Source organism: Sceloporus occidentalis, unplaced genomic scaffold (genome assembly GCF_023333645.1).
Source record: "Sceloporus occidentalis isolate IW3139 unplaced genomic scaffold, rSceOcc1.0.p SCAF_110, whole genome shotgun sequence".
Classification (NCBI taxonomy): Eukaryota; Metazoa; Chordata; class Lepidosauria; order Squamata; family Phrynosomatidae; genus Sceloporus; species Sceloporus occidentalis.
Window position 1 is genome coordinate 2,460,988 of NW_028317090.1, and position 15,885 is coordinate 2,476,872.

The 15,885-nt window shown below is 39.0% G+C and overlaps 1 protein-coding gene across 2 annotated transcripts; it reads left to right on the forward strand.

Annotated features, from left to right (window-relative positions):
- Nucleotides 1-3,443: 3,443 nt before the first annotated feature.
- Nucleotides 3,444-14,601, forward strand: LOC149283184 (protein disulfide-isomerase A4-like). Of its 2 annotated transcripts, none has more exons than XM_089497887.1 (10): nt 3,444-3,528; nt 5,700-5,880; nt 8,556-8,761; nt 9,297-9,435; nt 9,817-10,022; nt 10,581-10,739; nt 11,054-11,205; nt 13,130-13,286; nt 13,596-13,829; nt 14,189-14,601. In XM_089497887.1, exons 1-10 carry the CDS (start codon nt 3,444-3,446, stop codon nt 14,599-14,601), a joined length of 1,932 nt encoding a protein of 643 aa, XP_089354013.1. The 2 variants fall into 2 exon arrangements, with proteins under 2 accessions (XP_089354013.1, XP_089354015.1); XM_089497889.1 differs by having other exon boundaries at nt 5,715-5,880.
- The last annotated feature ends 1,284 nt before the right edge of the window (nt 14,602-15,885 follow it).

Consider the following 15,885-nt stretch of genomic DNA (forward strand, 5'->3'; position numbering starts at 1 on the left):
AGGACAAGAAGGGCTTTCTTTAGATGACATTGTTTTGATTGTATCATATTATTTACTATTAAAAAAAGTATAAAATATGGTGAAAAATTTTGAAAAAAATGACTGTTTCTAACTTTTAGTTGAAAAATCTTTTACTCATCTATAAAAGGTAATGAAAAAACCTGCTAAATAGATTCTACTATTTGTCCTGAGTTTAGAAATACCCAATGTTTTTATGTTTTTTTGCTTTTTTCTGCACGTTATGGAGCAATAAGTACAGGTACCGTTTTGCTATTTCAAAGCCATTTTTTCCAAATCTGGTAATTCTTCCCCCCATGTGCCATTTCGGGTATCTTTGAAGCCGGCCAATGCAATTTACCCCATCAAGTCATATATTTTTGAAAACTAGACAGCCCAGGCTATTCCAAATGCTGGTATTTTAACCCTTTCCAAGCACTTATTCTACCATCAGCCTTTGTCAAACTTTATGGTAGTAATTTTTTTGCATTTGTTTTTTCACACACATTTTACTTTAGGTATAAATAAACAGGTTCTGGTATATGTCACTATCAAAAAACACCCCAATATGTGTTTAGCAACATCTCCTGAGTACAGCGATACCTCACATGAATGATTTTGCCTGGCTGTTTGGGGGCAAAAGGGCCACATTTGGGGCATGCACATTTTTAAATGTTGCACTTTGGCATTTGGGGATCCACTGCCCATGCCCTATTTGGTACATCTTTGAGCCGGGCCATTTCAGTGTGCCCAATAAAGCTATATATTTTTGAAAACTAGACACCCCAGGGTATTTCAAATGCTAGTATTTTAACTCTTTCCATGCACCATATCTACCACCAGTCTTTGTCAAACTTTGTGATAGTCATTTTTTTCCATTTGTTTTGTCACACACATTTTACTTCAGGTATGAATTAAAAAGTTCTCGTATATGTCACTATCACAAAACACCCCAATATGTGTTCAGCAACATCTCCTGAGCGCAGTGATACCCCACATGAATGATTTTGCCTGGCTGTTCGGGGGCAAAAGAGCCACATTTGGGGCATGCACATTTTTCAATGTTGAACTTTGGCATTTGGGGATCCACTGCCCGTGCCCTATTTGGTACATCTTTGAGCCGGGCCATTTCAGTATGCCCAACAAAACCATATATTTTTGAAAACTAGACACCCCAGGGTATTTTAAATGCTGGTATTTTAACTCTTTGCATGCACACATTTTACCACCAGCATTTTTTTAAAGTTTGCAGTAGTATTTTTGTGTGTGTATTTTTCCCACACACACCTACTTTATGTATGAATTTACAGCTCCTGGTATATGCCGCTGTCACACGACACCCCAATATGTGTTCAGCAACATCTCCTGAGTACAGTGATACCCCACATGCATGGGTTTGTCATTTTTGGGGGGAACTAAAAGGCCACATTTGGTACGTGTGCATTTTTCTAATTGGAAATTAGATGTGTGGCCATCCTTCCCCCCGTGTTAATTGGGACCTTGTTGAACCCGGCCAATTCCATTTACCCCATCAAATCATCCATTTTTTAAAAGTAGACACCCCATGGGCATTTAATATGCCAGTATTTTAACTCTTTCCATGCGAGAATTGTTTTAAGCTAATATGCTAATTTTAGGACTTGCTCACAAAAATATATTTTTTATATATATATATTTTTTTTTGCCTTTTTTTTTTTTTTTTTAACATTTTTTTTCAACTTGAAGGTTCCCCTGATAGTGACATCAGTGGGAAATTATTTTTACATTTTACTGTTTTTTTTCTAATTATTATTAATTTTATTTTTAATTTATTTTTTCTAATCACACTGTGATTAGAAAGCTGAGCTCCATTGACTTGCATGGTTGAATGCAGTACCTATATTCAACCTGCAAGTGGAGCCAGAGTTCTCTAGAGGGTCTGGAGACCGTCTAGCGAACTTTTTAGACTTTGTTTCTGTATTGAATTTTCCCGGACCGCCGCCATCTTGCAGATGGCTAAGATCACCGGCAGCTGCGGCTGTGACCGCTCTCCGGAGCGGTCACAGCCCATCCAAAGGTAAGTGTTTGGTGTCGCTGGATGCCTCCCGATCGAGGCATTCCAGCGACACCATTTAAGTTTAGGAGGCGATCGTTGATCGCCTCCTAAACGCTTTTAAAACGGGCGTCCGCCGCCATACAAAGTATGGCGGATGTTGACGCCCCGGGGAGGGGCCAGAGATGGCCCCTTTGTGCCGATAATGGCGTTGCTGAATGCGTCGAGGTCGAGGCATTACAGCAACGCCGTTTCGGTGCAGAAAGCGAAAATAGATCGCTTTCTGCACCCGTTTAATGACGTGCCGGTCCTGGCACGTCATTTGTCGTTCCGTGACGTGCCCGGACCGGCAATTGTCATCAAGGGGTTAAAGGCCATATTTTCTCTCAGTGAAAAATTAGTCCGGCCCACGCACACATACATTTTTGATTAAGTGGCCCGCTACAGAAAAAACTTGGACACCCCTGTCATAAATCAGTATAATAGTAGGTGATCTTTTACCCTAACACAGATTAGGTAAGTATGGATCAATAATGTGTTTCTACATTAAACACATTAGCAAAGCTATACTGCTATTGATGGTGGTGGTGTTGTTGATTCAATTCACGAAGGAGCCATTCACAAATTGTTTATAATGATTAGATATACATGAATTTTATGGTAACATACTTCCCACGACACTAAACCCTGCTGCAGCAACCTCACGTAATTTCTGCACGTACACCGCAATATAGGAAAATAACGAAGTGGAGCATTTGTACCGCATCTTCAACTACACGTGTAACTCCTCCAACGATACACCTTTCAACAAACATATAGATTTGTTTCCTGTGGGATTTATCACGTCGCTCTATTAAGGCGTAAAACGACTTCCCACGCCTCTTTTTCATACCGAACCTATGAGACAGCGACATGTTCCCCATGACATTTCTAAGACACGCCCATCTTTTGGTGTCCTTTGCAAAAGTGGCAGCTCGCGATTGGTAGTTGGGTCGAGCAGCCAATGGGTGAAGCGCAGCTCAGAGTTCGTGCCCCATGCAACTGGATCCTTGTCACCTCTCGGCATGCAAAGCAGGGCGGAAGAATGTTGGCATTCCAGTACTTTAGATACGATTCTGGATGAATTTGTTAATGAGCTAGACATTAAATAGTATTGGTCAAACCAGACGTGTATAAAATCAGTTGCATTATTTTAGCCAGGGAGAGGGGATAACGGCATAGGGGTGTGGTATTGGGCGAAAAAAAAAGCCGGGCTGTGATTGGATCACATCACAATTTCCCCCGTGTTGTCTCACGCCAATCGTACAGGGAGACTTCCTGGAGGGGCGTTGCCAAGGGTTTTTTTTGTATATTTTTTGGAGGAGTAGGGGTAGCACTTGGGGTAACTTCGGTAAAGGTGTGAGTGTCTGCAGGGATGAATCTGAAGAAAGCCTGGCTCATCTTGCTTCTTCTGGGCTTGGCACATATTGCCATAGTAGCCTGTGATCAAGAAGAGAAAGGTAGGCATCCCAAAACAGTTATAAGCTTTTTACAAGGAATTGTGGCCAATAGTTTTGATGAGACATGTATTTCATGCTAGTGCCATGCTAGTACAATTGATGATAGAAAGTTGGAAGGGATATTCTTACCTGTGCCGTGTATTGCATGCTGTAAAAACTTGGTTATATTTCACAAACTCCTTGGATAGACGGTTGGTTCCCTAGCAATCACCAACTTCTAAACAGTCAAGACATGTCTAATTGCAGAGCTTATATCATGCAGTGCCAGGCTATGGGGTTTATTCACTAAAGGGAGCGTTGTGGTTTCAACACCTTTACTTCACCGTTCAGTGGCCGGTTTCTCCAGCAAAAGTGCTTTAATATAGGATCCCTAATCTGCTTTTGCTTCCACTCTAAAGAATGAGACTATATATAAATGTTTGGCTCTCAGCAGTATGTACTAGAAACCCGCTCTCAGAAATCACAGCTACTGCTTGAGTTTAACCAGGTTTTGTTATCAGTTGAGCCTGAGCTTCTCTTAGCTAACCCTATGCAAGCAGTTTTTTTGTGATATATAACATAGTTTTGGGTTTGTTTGTTTTTTTGTTTTTTACATATTTTAAACGTAAAATATATTTTGGTGTGTCACTTGCTGTGTTTGTAGTAACATCACATTAAGCAGTTTACCCGTGTTGAGTGTAAAGCAACAGCAATTTACTATAAAAATGTAGCTATAATTATGTGTCTCAGGGGAATGTGGTATGTAATTGCTGTAGAACAATGCACTCCATGGAGTGTCTGTTGCGCCAAGAAATTGTCTCAGTGGGATAATATAAAGGATTTAGGCGTTCTGTTTGCAAAGAGCGATCGTATTAAAGTGCCCACAAAGTTGTTCCCAGAAAAGACAATTGGAACATGTCTAGCTCACATATAAAGATGGCTTACACGTTCTTAAAGTGGGGACATTACCCATTCAAAATGTGAGTTCCTTCCAAATAATGACATTTCCTTTGGCTTTCTTTATTATAGGTAAGAATGCCTTAGTTTTGTTAATGGGCCCCATATAATTGCTTACTTTATCCTGTGACCATGCAGTTAGAAAATATACACCGATCAGCCATAACATTATGACCACTGACGGGTAAAGTGATAACACTCATAATCTTGTTATTGTGGATATATTAGGCAGTAAGTAAACATTTCATCCTTGATGTGTTAAAACAGGAAAAATGGGCAAGCATAAGGATGGCTAGACATCTAGGTCAGAGCATCTTAAAAACTGCAGCTTGTGGGGTGTTCCCAGTCTGCAGTAGTCAATATTAAAAGTGGTCAAAGGAAGGAAAATCTGTGAACAGGCGTCAGGGACATAGGTGGCCAAAGCTAATTGATGGACATGGGGGGTGAAGGCTGGCCCATGTGGTCAAACCCAACAGGCGAGCTACTGTAGCTTAAATTTCTGAAAAAGTTAATGCTGCTTCTGATAGAAAAGTGTCAGAACACAGTTTGTTACGTATGACCACTGCCGAAAGCGCCTACAATGGGCACGTGAGCATAAGAACTTCGAAGAAGATAGCCTGGTCTGATGAATCAGGTTTTGTTTTACATCAGGTGGATGGCCAGGTGCATGTGTGTCGCTTACCTGGAGAACACATGACACCAGGATCTGCTGTTAATATCTTGGTACCAGATCGGTTTGTATATATCCTGAAATCAAAGATCCTAACCCATACAACAAGATGAGGAAAGCCCGGTTAACATTGCTTTTCACTTCCTCTATGCCACCTGTAAATTCTCAGTGCTTCCGCTATACCACCCATAAACTGATTACAAGTGTGAGCGGCAGGAGGGGAAGCTGAATATTGCTCCAAAAAAAAAACCAATGCACTCTTAAGTACCAATGCTGCAGCGCTGCTATAAAATGCAAAAAAGGACAAAATATATAGTATTTTTATCTGCAGTTTAAAATGAATATATCGTACATCTACAAAACCATTTAAGGGAATGGTCTGAACCCAACCACTATTACACTGTATTCAGTATGGTTTGTTATTTTTAACATTTACTGGCCCCTCCCAGTCCTTCACCAAAACTGAAATCTATGCTGTGTTTTGCCTTAAAAAGAAGTCTAATAAACTTGTCCAGGTTTTTTTTTTTTTCAAATTTCAAACCATTCTTTTAACTTTTCCTTTTAGAAACTGAAGCAAAAGAGGGTGTTGACGACGATGATGATGATGATGATGATGACGACGACCATGCTGTTGATGATGATGGTGAAGTGAAAGAAGAAAATGATGTGTTAGTTCTTACGGATACCAACTTTGATATATATGTTGCTGATAAAGACACTGTGCTGCTAGAATTCTATGCTCCTTGGTGGGTATTTTGTTTATTTTAACCTTTTATTATTTTTTTACATTTATTCTGTTTTAAATCCTGTTTTGGTAGCAGGATATCTTGTTTGGGCAGAGTTCTACTTTACTAGCCAGTCAACTAGTTGTCTTGAATTGAAACGTGGGTCTTTACAACTCTCTCTAGGATGACAATTCCTTAAAATTGTTAAAGACTAATACAGCAAGTTTGAAAATTAAGTTAACACACCCGCTTAACATCCTGAATAAAATGTCTTATTTATGTAATGTGGTCCAGGATTTGTTGATGCTCACTCTGGAGTGTTTTGCTTTACATAAGAACATACACCATTCTGAAAAATATTCACTAGGCTGCATATATACGAGTGCACTGAACAGTTGGGAGAAGTGTTGGTGTATACTAGAGCAGTATATACTTTTTTGAATTTTATTTTTATGAGCAACAAATGGTGCACATTACTAAGGGCTCTATTCACTATAATGTGGGTATAGCTTATGCTAAAGTCATGTTTTAATTAGGGCTGCAACTAACGATTATTTTAATAATCGATTAGTTGGCAGATTTATTTTTTCGATTAATCGATTAATCGGATAAAAAAAAACAATATGCAAATTTTTCGTTTATTTAAAATAATTTAATGAACTGGATGTTAAAAAACAACTTAAAATTTACATTAACATTCTTATTTTGTTATGATGTAATAAAAAAACAATATTTTCAAAGTACAAAAACCCAAACACAATATTTATGAAACAAAATAACCCCAAACATTCTGAAAAGAGGTGGACTATTACTGTTCAAGAAACTTTGCACCCGGCACTTTGCACCCAGCCCTGGCACTTTGCACCCAGCACTTTGCCCCACCCCTGGCACTTTGCACCCGGCACTTTGCACCCAGCCCTGGCACTTTGCACCCAGCACTTTGCACCCAGCCCTGGCACTTTGCACCCAGCCCTGGCACTTTGCACCCAGCCCTGGCACTTTGCACCCAGCCCTGGCACTTTGCACCCGGCACTTTGCACCCAGCCCTGGCACTTTGCACCCAGCCCTGGCACTTTGCACCCAGCCCTGGCACTTTGCACCCAGCACTGGCACTTTGCACCCAGCACTTTGCACTGTGTCCCTGCACCCAGTCTCCAACTCTGCCCTGCACCCAGCCCTGCCCCCACATTCTGCCCTGCCCCCACACTCACACCCTGCACCCACTCTGCTCTGCACCCACACTCACACTCTGCCCTGCACCCAGTCTCCAACTCTGCCCTGCCCCAGTCTCCTGCCCTGCCCCCACACTCACACCCTGCCCTGCATCCCCACCCCCGCGAATCGCTCTGTGCGAATGGAGCCACTCGCACAGAGCGAACCGCTCTGTGCGAACGGAGCCACTCGCACAGAGCGAGCCACTCGCACAGAGCGAGCCACTCGCACAGAGCGAGCCACTCGCACAGAGCGAGCCACTCGCACAGAGCGAGCCACTCGCACAGAGCGAGCCACTCGCACAGAGCGAATCGCTCTGTGCGAACGGAGCCACTCGCACAGAGCGAACCGCAACTAAAAGAAGGCGCGTGTAGCGGAAGCGGGGAACGCTCGCGGAGGTAAGTAAAAGGAGCCGAGTGCTCCAACAACGAATCGATCACTCGATTAATCGATAACGGAAATCGTCGACAACGATTCCCGTTATCGATTATTATCGATGTTATCGATTCGTTGTTTCAGCCCTAGTTTTAATTATGTGACATCTGAAGGTCAGAGTTGCCATAAATATCGGCAGTGAGCATTCCATTTTGCGTTATAACAGTTGATGATGGCTGATGCACCCAGTGGCACCTTTTGCATTCACTTTTGTTTAGTTTGTAATTTAAATTAATACATTGACTTTTTCTGTTCCTTTCTTTTGTTTTGGTAGGTTCAAGTTTTGAATTACCTTACTTTTAGTGCTGCAACTAACGATTATTTTCATAATCGATTAGTTGGCCGATTATTTTTTTCTATTAATCGGGTGTTAAACGAAAAATTTTTATATATTTTTTTTTTTATTTAAAGTAAAAACTTATAATTTACATTAAGATGTGCCATTAACACTTTCATCTCTTTATCACAATGGCATTTCACAATTTGCCTTATTATTTAACTGACATAATAATTAAAGCTATATTTTAACAAGAACCCCAAAAATACCAAAAAAAGCTTTACTAGTAAATATTAATGTAAACTATTTTTGCCCAGTTATGCATATCTCACCCCCAGCTTGCCTTATACCCCCTATATGCTACTCTGCCCCCATATATGTCTAAATATCCAGGGAACTGTTGTGTTTTTTTTGTGACTTAGACTGACTTCACCCCTTCAGGACCGGCGTCCTCGTACTGCGTCTTCCCTTGAAGACCGCAGTTTTATTTAAATATTTTAATTCTGCGTTCGTGATTCGCTTCAAAGCGATCACGTGCACGGAATTGAGGGGGAATGGCTGCTACGGATCGCTGGGGACACCCATTGGCCGCTAGCAGCCGCCCCTTGTGATCCCAGCGTCCGTAGTGACACCGGACCGCGCATCATCAATGACGTACCTGGTACGTCCCGGTACGGAAGGGGTTAAAATAAGTACTTATCAAATATGTCATTTTGTACAGTATAAGTAAGCATTACCATCATCAATAGAGGATGCATTTTTCATGTGTTAGGTGTGGACACTGCAAGCAGTTTGCCCCAGAATATGAGAAAATTGCAAAGACCCTGAAGGAGAATGATCCTCCTATCCCTGTTGCTAAAGTTGATGCAACAGTAGCAACAGCGGCTGCTGCCAAATATGACATTAGTGGCTACCCAACCATCAAGATCCTCAAGAAAGGCCAGGCAGTGGACTACGATGGTCCAAGAACCGAGGAAGGTAAGATACATGCCGTATTTACTGTAGCACCTGCTGCGGCATCAATGACTAATATATAGTGGAGAATGGCACATTTGCATGTCTGTACATATTTAGGTGGGAAGTTGTAATTCTGCAATGTTCATCTTTACAGCTCATGCATATTTTCGTTCAGCGATAGATGCTGAACTGACCATTTATAATAAAATCACACAAATAATATAGTAACTATATTTTAAAGAAAACTTTTAAGTTGTTTACTAACTTTCAGCTATAACTGTGCCTATAGTAGGAATTTAGTCCAGGGCAACCAATTACTTTTATAAATAAGCCAGCTGCCATAAAAGGCTTAAAAATTGTGACTGCATATATTATAAGGACCGAGCACTTCTGAAAACCTTTATGAGACTTGATACTAAAGTTTACTTAAGGAAATAGAGTACATGAGCAACTGGGTTAAATATGGCATTATTGCATAATGTAGATTTTTATGTTAAACAATAATAATTAATGCTCTAGTAAACCATAACAATGTTTTTCTGTCTTCTTTCTATAGCCATTGTAGCAAAAGTGAAAGAAATCTCTCAACCTGACTGGAAACCACCTCCTGAAGCAACGATTGTGTTAACAAAAGATAATTTTGATGATGTTGTAGATAATGCCGACATTATATTGGTTGAATTTTATGCACCATGGTATGTACCAATTAGAAGTAATGCAATTATTGTTTAAAATACAATAGTGGCGTGTGTTGGTAAAGTTTGGTAGATTTAATATTTCTCAACGTTTCAGTCTCACATTTGTTATAAGAAAACTGCGTAAACAGTAGGTTGACTTCCATTGCTGTGTCTTGTCTTCTGTTGGATGCCTCGGTTTTATACAAGTCATGAGGTAGCCAATAGTTAAGTAAACATTCCGTGCTTCTGTCCAGCAGTACTGTGTGATCTATGTATGTGTGCAGGAATCTATTCTGTTGGCATGATATCTGCTTGTTTGTAAAGGATTTAATTTATTTTGTATCCATAGTGATGTAAGCCCAATTAAATATGTAATGAAAAATGCATGATTTCTTCTAGGTGTGGACATTGTAAGAAACTTGCCCCGGAATATGAAAAGGCAGCACAGGAGCTTAGTAAACACACACCAGCCATACCATTAGCAAAAGTGGATGCAACTGTCGAACCAGACCTTGCCACCAAGTATGGAGTATCTGGGTATCCAACACTAAAGATATTCCGAAAGGGAAAAGCTTTTGACTACAATGGACCAAGAGAAAAATACGGTGAGGCTTAAAATATGTAATTCAGTGTTAACAGCTCTGTCTATTTATTTGATCTTAGCTTCACTAAAAGTGAGACCCACAGTTGTCTGCAGGGGTGGGCTGGCCTGGGGGATTCAAAGGCCCAATTACTCTCATAACCACTCCTAATTCTAACCACACTGGACCAGCCTGGTAGCAGAGGCAGGAGCTCAATGAGGTCATGAAACGTTGTTACTTGACTCCACTGAACTGTCACCATGGCAAGCCCAATTGATAGCATGGCTCCTGACACAGTGTGTGAGAAGCTATGAAGACTGACCTCAGGAAAGGTGTGTGTGTGTGTGTGTGTGTGTGTGTCATTTCACTACATTTACCACCTGGACAAGAAGGTGCCTGCCCTCTATTGGTTGCTGGACCTCTGGGGGCAAAAACAGTACTGTAAGAAACAAAGCAGGAGTATATTCTACTTTTTACACAATACTAGGTGTGTGTGTGGATTCCAGACAATTAAAAATAACAAGCACCAGACTATACTGTTGTAGTTTGCTTGTTTTCCTTTAAAACACATTTTCTTTTTAGGTATTGTTGACTACATGATCGAACAGGCTGGCCCTCCATCAAAACAAATCCAAGCTGTGAAGCAGGTACAAGAATTCTTGAGAGATGGAGATGATGTTGTAGTAATTGCTGTTTTTAATGGAGAAGATGAGACCGCATACCAGCTTTATCAAGATGCGGGTATGAATTTTGAAATCTTGTGTATGACCTTAAACTGATTTCTCTGTATAAAAATAAAAAATAATAAAGTGCCAAGGCTGCACTCTTAACAGTACAATTCAATACTTCTGAAAAAACATATGAGACACACAGGTAACTTTCTTTTTATGTCGCAAGGAAATCTATATAAAGGGGGGCTAAAGTGATCTATATAAATTAGTCAGCTATAAAATATCTACCATATTTCATAACTACATTTTGTGAATTATTTTGTTTGGGTTGCTTTAACTTTGAACATTTTTTTTTTTTTTTAATTTTTAATTTTTGCTTTTCAGCAAACAACTTAAGAGAAGACTATAAATTTTACCATACCTTCAGCCCTGAAATTGTGAAGTTCCTGAAAGTGTCACCTGGTCAGCTTGTTGTTATGCAACCAGAAAGATTCCAGTCAAAATATGAGCCAAAAAAGCATATTTATAAATTCAAAGTAAGTACTAGAAAATGTGAGAATAGTATTTTTGTGTGTCTTGTTGGTGGACTGTAAAACAAATTTTCTGACTTTTACCCGAAAAATGTTTTACTCACCAAAAAAAGCTAATGAAAAAACCTGCTAAATAGATTCTATTTGGCCTGAGTTTTTATGGTTTTTTTGGGGGGGGAGGGGGGGGGGTATTTTGCTTTTTTTTCTGCAAGTTATTGGGCAATAAGTACTTTGCTATTTCAAAAGCATTTTTTCCAAATCTGGTAATTCTTCCCCCGTGTGCTATTTCGGGTATCTTTGAAGCAGGCCACTAATTCTACTACTACCCTTTTTTCAAACTTTGTGGTAGTAATTTTTTTTTTTTAAATCACTAAAAAACACCCCAATATGTGTTCAGCAACATCTCCCGAGTACAGTTATTCCCCATGCATGATTTTGTTGGGTTGTTTGGGCGGTAAAACACCACATTTAGGAGGTGCACATTTTTTTACTTGGAACTTTTAAATCTGCTCCTACTGCCCCGTGTCCTAATAGGGCCATCTTTGAATCCAGCTAATTCAATTTACCCCATCAAACCATATATTTTTGAATACTAGACACCCAAGGAATTTCAAATGGTAGTATTTCAACCCTTTCCATGCATGAGATTCTACCACCAGCCTTTGCGGTGGTATTTTTTTTTTCTTTTTTTAATAAATTTATGGCTCCAGTTATACATCACTATCAAACACCCCAGTGTGTGTTCAACATCTCTCGAGTACAGTGATACCACACATGCATGGGTTTGTCTAGTGTTTGGGGGCTAAAAGGCCACATTTTGGAAGTGTGCCCCCCCCCACGCCCTCTCTTTGAGCACGGCCACTCCAATTTACCCCATCAAACCTTTTTTTTTTTTTTGACACCCATTGGATATTTGAAATGCTTTTACATTAACTCTTTCCATGTCAAGATACCATGGGAAGATACAGCGCTAATTTTAGCACTTGCTCATAATAATAAACTTTATTTTTTTATTTTATTCTTCTTGGACTTTTTTCTACATTTTGCTGTAACTGGATGGTTCCTCTGATGCATAATTAGTTTTAAATGTTACCACTTTTTTTCATTTTTTTTTCTTCCACATAGTGATTAGAAAGCTGGGCTCCATTGACTTGCATGGTTGAATGCAGTACCTGTATTCAACCTGCAAGTGGAGCCAGAGTTCTCTAGATGGTCCAGAGACCCTCTGGTAAACTTTTCCAACTTAATTTTTTTACAGGACGTGCCGCCATCTTGCGAGTGGCAGTGACGGTTGTGACGGTTACAGTGAGTCCTGGGGTGATCGGTCGGTGTCGCTGAATGCCTTGTGATCGAGGCATTTCAGCGACACCATTGAGGTTTAGGAGGTGCCTCCTAAACTCTTTTAAAATGGGAGTCCGCCGCCATGCAGTGTATGGCCCGTGTTGACGCCCCGGGGAGGGGCCAGACATGGTCCCTGATGCCGATCTCGGTGTTGCTGAATGCCTCGACATCGAGGAATTACAGCAACACCCTTTAAGCGAAGAAAGTGATCGTTTTAATGAAACTTGTTTTAATTAAATGACGTGTCAGGCATGTTTTTGCGTGACGTGCCTGACCCATCAAGGGACGTTAAGGGGTTAAATCCATTACCATTTCCAGTCTATACCGGAGTTTTTTTTTCTGTGCATATGCTGCGTAAATTGGCGCTGTATAAATAAAATAATATATCACACATGCCAATTTTTTTTGGGGGGAGGGGTTCCATGCACACTTTGAAGGGTTATGTGCTCCCCCATGTATGCAGATAAGATTAATGTGGGGCCCTCAAACCTTGTACCCAAATTGTTCTCAATTGAAGAAAACAATTTAATGAAGTCGCAAACAAAACAGTCTTTTGTATTAATTTGGCTACATAATCTCTCTCTTGTAGGACTCCTCTACTGATGCAGAGATAAGGGAACATGTGAAAATGCATGCACTACCCTTGGTTGGTCACAGGAAGACTTCTAATGATGCTAAAAGATATACGAAACGTCCCTTAGTTGTTGTCTATTACACTGTTGACTTCAGCTTTGATTATCGTAAAGGTAGATTTCGATTACCCTCTTTCACTACTCATTTGCAAGACTGTATTCATTTATACATAACTAAAATGGTTTACAGAATTATTTGGATTGCATTAATGTAAATAGACAAAAAGCCTATTTTGTTAACTTTGTTTTGTGGCTTTGTGAAAATTTTATGTATTTTGAATCCACCTGTTTAGAATTGATGGACCTTTATGGATGGTAATGCGTGAAAATAGCTTATATATGATGATCTTTTATCATTTCTTTAATTTACATTTATTGTGTTGCACTTCTTAAATCAACTGCATCCTATATTATTTTTTAAAGCCACTCAGTACTGGAGAAGTAAGGTTTTGGCGGTTGCAAAAGATTTCCCAGAGTACACCTTTGTGATTGCCAACGAGGATGATTATACATCTGAACTGAAAGATTTGGGATTAAGTGAAAGTGGAGAGGAAGTAAATGTTGCAATTTTTGATGCAAGTGGCAAGAAATATGCTAAAGAGCCAGAGGAATTTGACACGGATTCTCTTAGAGACTTTGTAGTGGCATTTAAGAAAGGTGAGATGATTTTGTAGACATTGATGTTCTCCATCATTCTTTTTTTCCATGTTTTTAGCTTGAATTTTTTATATATGTTTTGCTTTCATGTAAAATGTGTATGTTTACGCACAAATAGTATTTATGAAGTGCTGCCTGCTCTACAGCAGAATTAAGGAGCACATTGGGGGCAGTGGGGTTGATAGTTTAGCATATTTTTAGTTGGGTATGCAATATTTTTTGGCTTTGATTTCATTCTAAAACGGTACAGTTAAAATAATATTAATTTTACCAAATAATTTGTATGTTGTGCTGATGTGTTTGTATGGTGTCATCCACCTGAATTACTGACTTTTTTTTTTTTTTTTTTTTAAATGTAGGAAAGCTTAGTCCAATAGTAAAGTCACAACCTGTGCCAAAAAACAACAAAGGACCTGTTAAAGTAGTCGTGGGGAAAACGTTTGAACAGATCGTAATGGACCCAAAGTCAGACGTTCTGATAGAGTTTTATGCTCCCTGGTGTGGACATTGTAAATCACTGGAGCCAATTTATAATGACTTGGGTAAAAAATACAAGTCCCAGGAAGGCATTGTTATAGCCAAAATGGATGCTACTGCCAACGACATACCCAATGACAAGTACAAAGTGGAAGGATTTCCTACAATGTATTTTGCTCCCAAAAACGATAAACAAAACCCTATTAAATTTCAAGGCAGCAATAGAGACCTAGAAGGACTGAGCAAGTTTATTGAAGAACATTCAACTAAATCAAAGAGAAAAGAAGAACTTTAGGGCTATTAGGGGTGTGGGCTACACTTTTTTAAAAAAATAAATAATAATTTCAGTTGTGAGATTAAGGGGAACTAAAGTACTAAAGTTTTTTTGTAACATAAATCATTTATGTGTTTATGAGCACTTTATAAATGTCTAAAATAATGAGATTATGTGCTTGCATTTTTTTCATCACAAATTGAGTTTCTCTGAAGACACCAACGTTCTTTAGCTAACAAACTTTTTTTTTTTTTTTTTGTAGAAAAATTAATTTTGATTTGTCTCAATTTGACTTACTCACTGTGTGTAGTTACATCATGCTTTTGGTACAATTGAGAATTAAACATTGAAATTATTTTTCTATGCTGCTGTACATTTTTTTATATATTGCGGGAGATCTTGTTTGAAAAACTTTTTTTTTTTTTTTTTTTTTAACGTTCTTGAATGAATCTGTATGATATTATATCACAGTCCAGTGCAGTAAAAATTCAAAGGTGCAATGATCATTCACCTGTGAACAGCCTCTGGACTCTGATGATTATTCAGTGTTTCCCGTGCTTTGACTGTTGGCGTACTTATGACATTCCTGCCTGCTCAGAAACAAAGGTTGGAATACAGCACTCAGTTGTAAGATGGTGCACAAGGCAGGGTACCTTCAATAAATACAAAATAAAGAAGCAGAGGCTCAGCACTCAAATGGTAAGGTGAGTTGTTGTTTTTTTCCACGCAGGCGATGTTTCCACACAGGTCTTTCTCAAGCCATAGAAACATAAGTGCACACACTCGAATATTTATGCAAAATAAGTGATTAAGGGGTCGGACACACCCGATCTTACATAATGATTTAAAGTGACAGTTTATATATAATGTGACAAAGATAGCCAGTCAATGTGTATATATAAATTAATATCATTGTATTAAAAGTCTGAATAAATATGAAAGTGAAGGTATCATTTGTGAAAAATTAACCTACAAATATATATCTGTTATATCAAAAAAGCATACACAAGTTTAAAATCAACACTGTACTCCAAATACAGACACCACATGATCTAGAAATATTGCTGTAACAAAGTTGTAGCATAATATACAATATTAAAGATTGGTCTGTCCACGCAGCTACACTAGTCAAAAATATTCCATAATCTCAAAATCTACAAAGAAGTATATAATAAACCTACAGAACCAGCTGTGTCCCGGAATAACCATCAGTCGAGCTTAAATAAACAGAATTTAAAAGAGATAAAGGATAATGCTTAAGTTTATGAATATATATAAGAATGTCATTATGTAAAAATATATTTT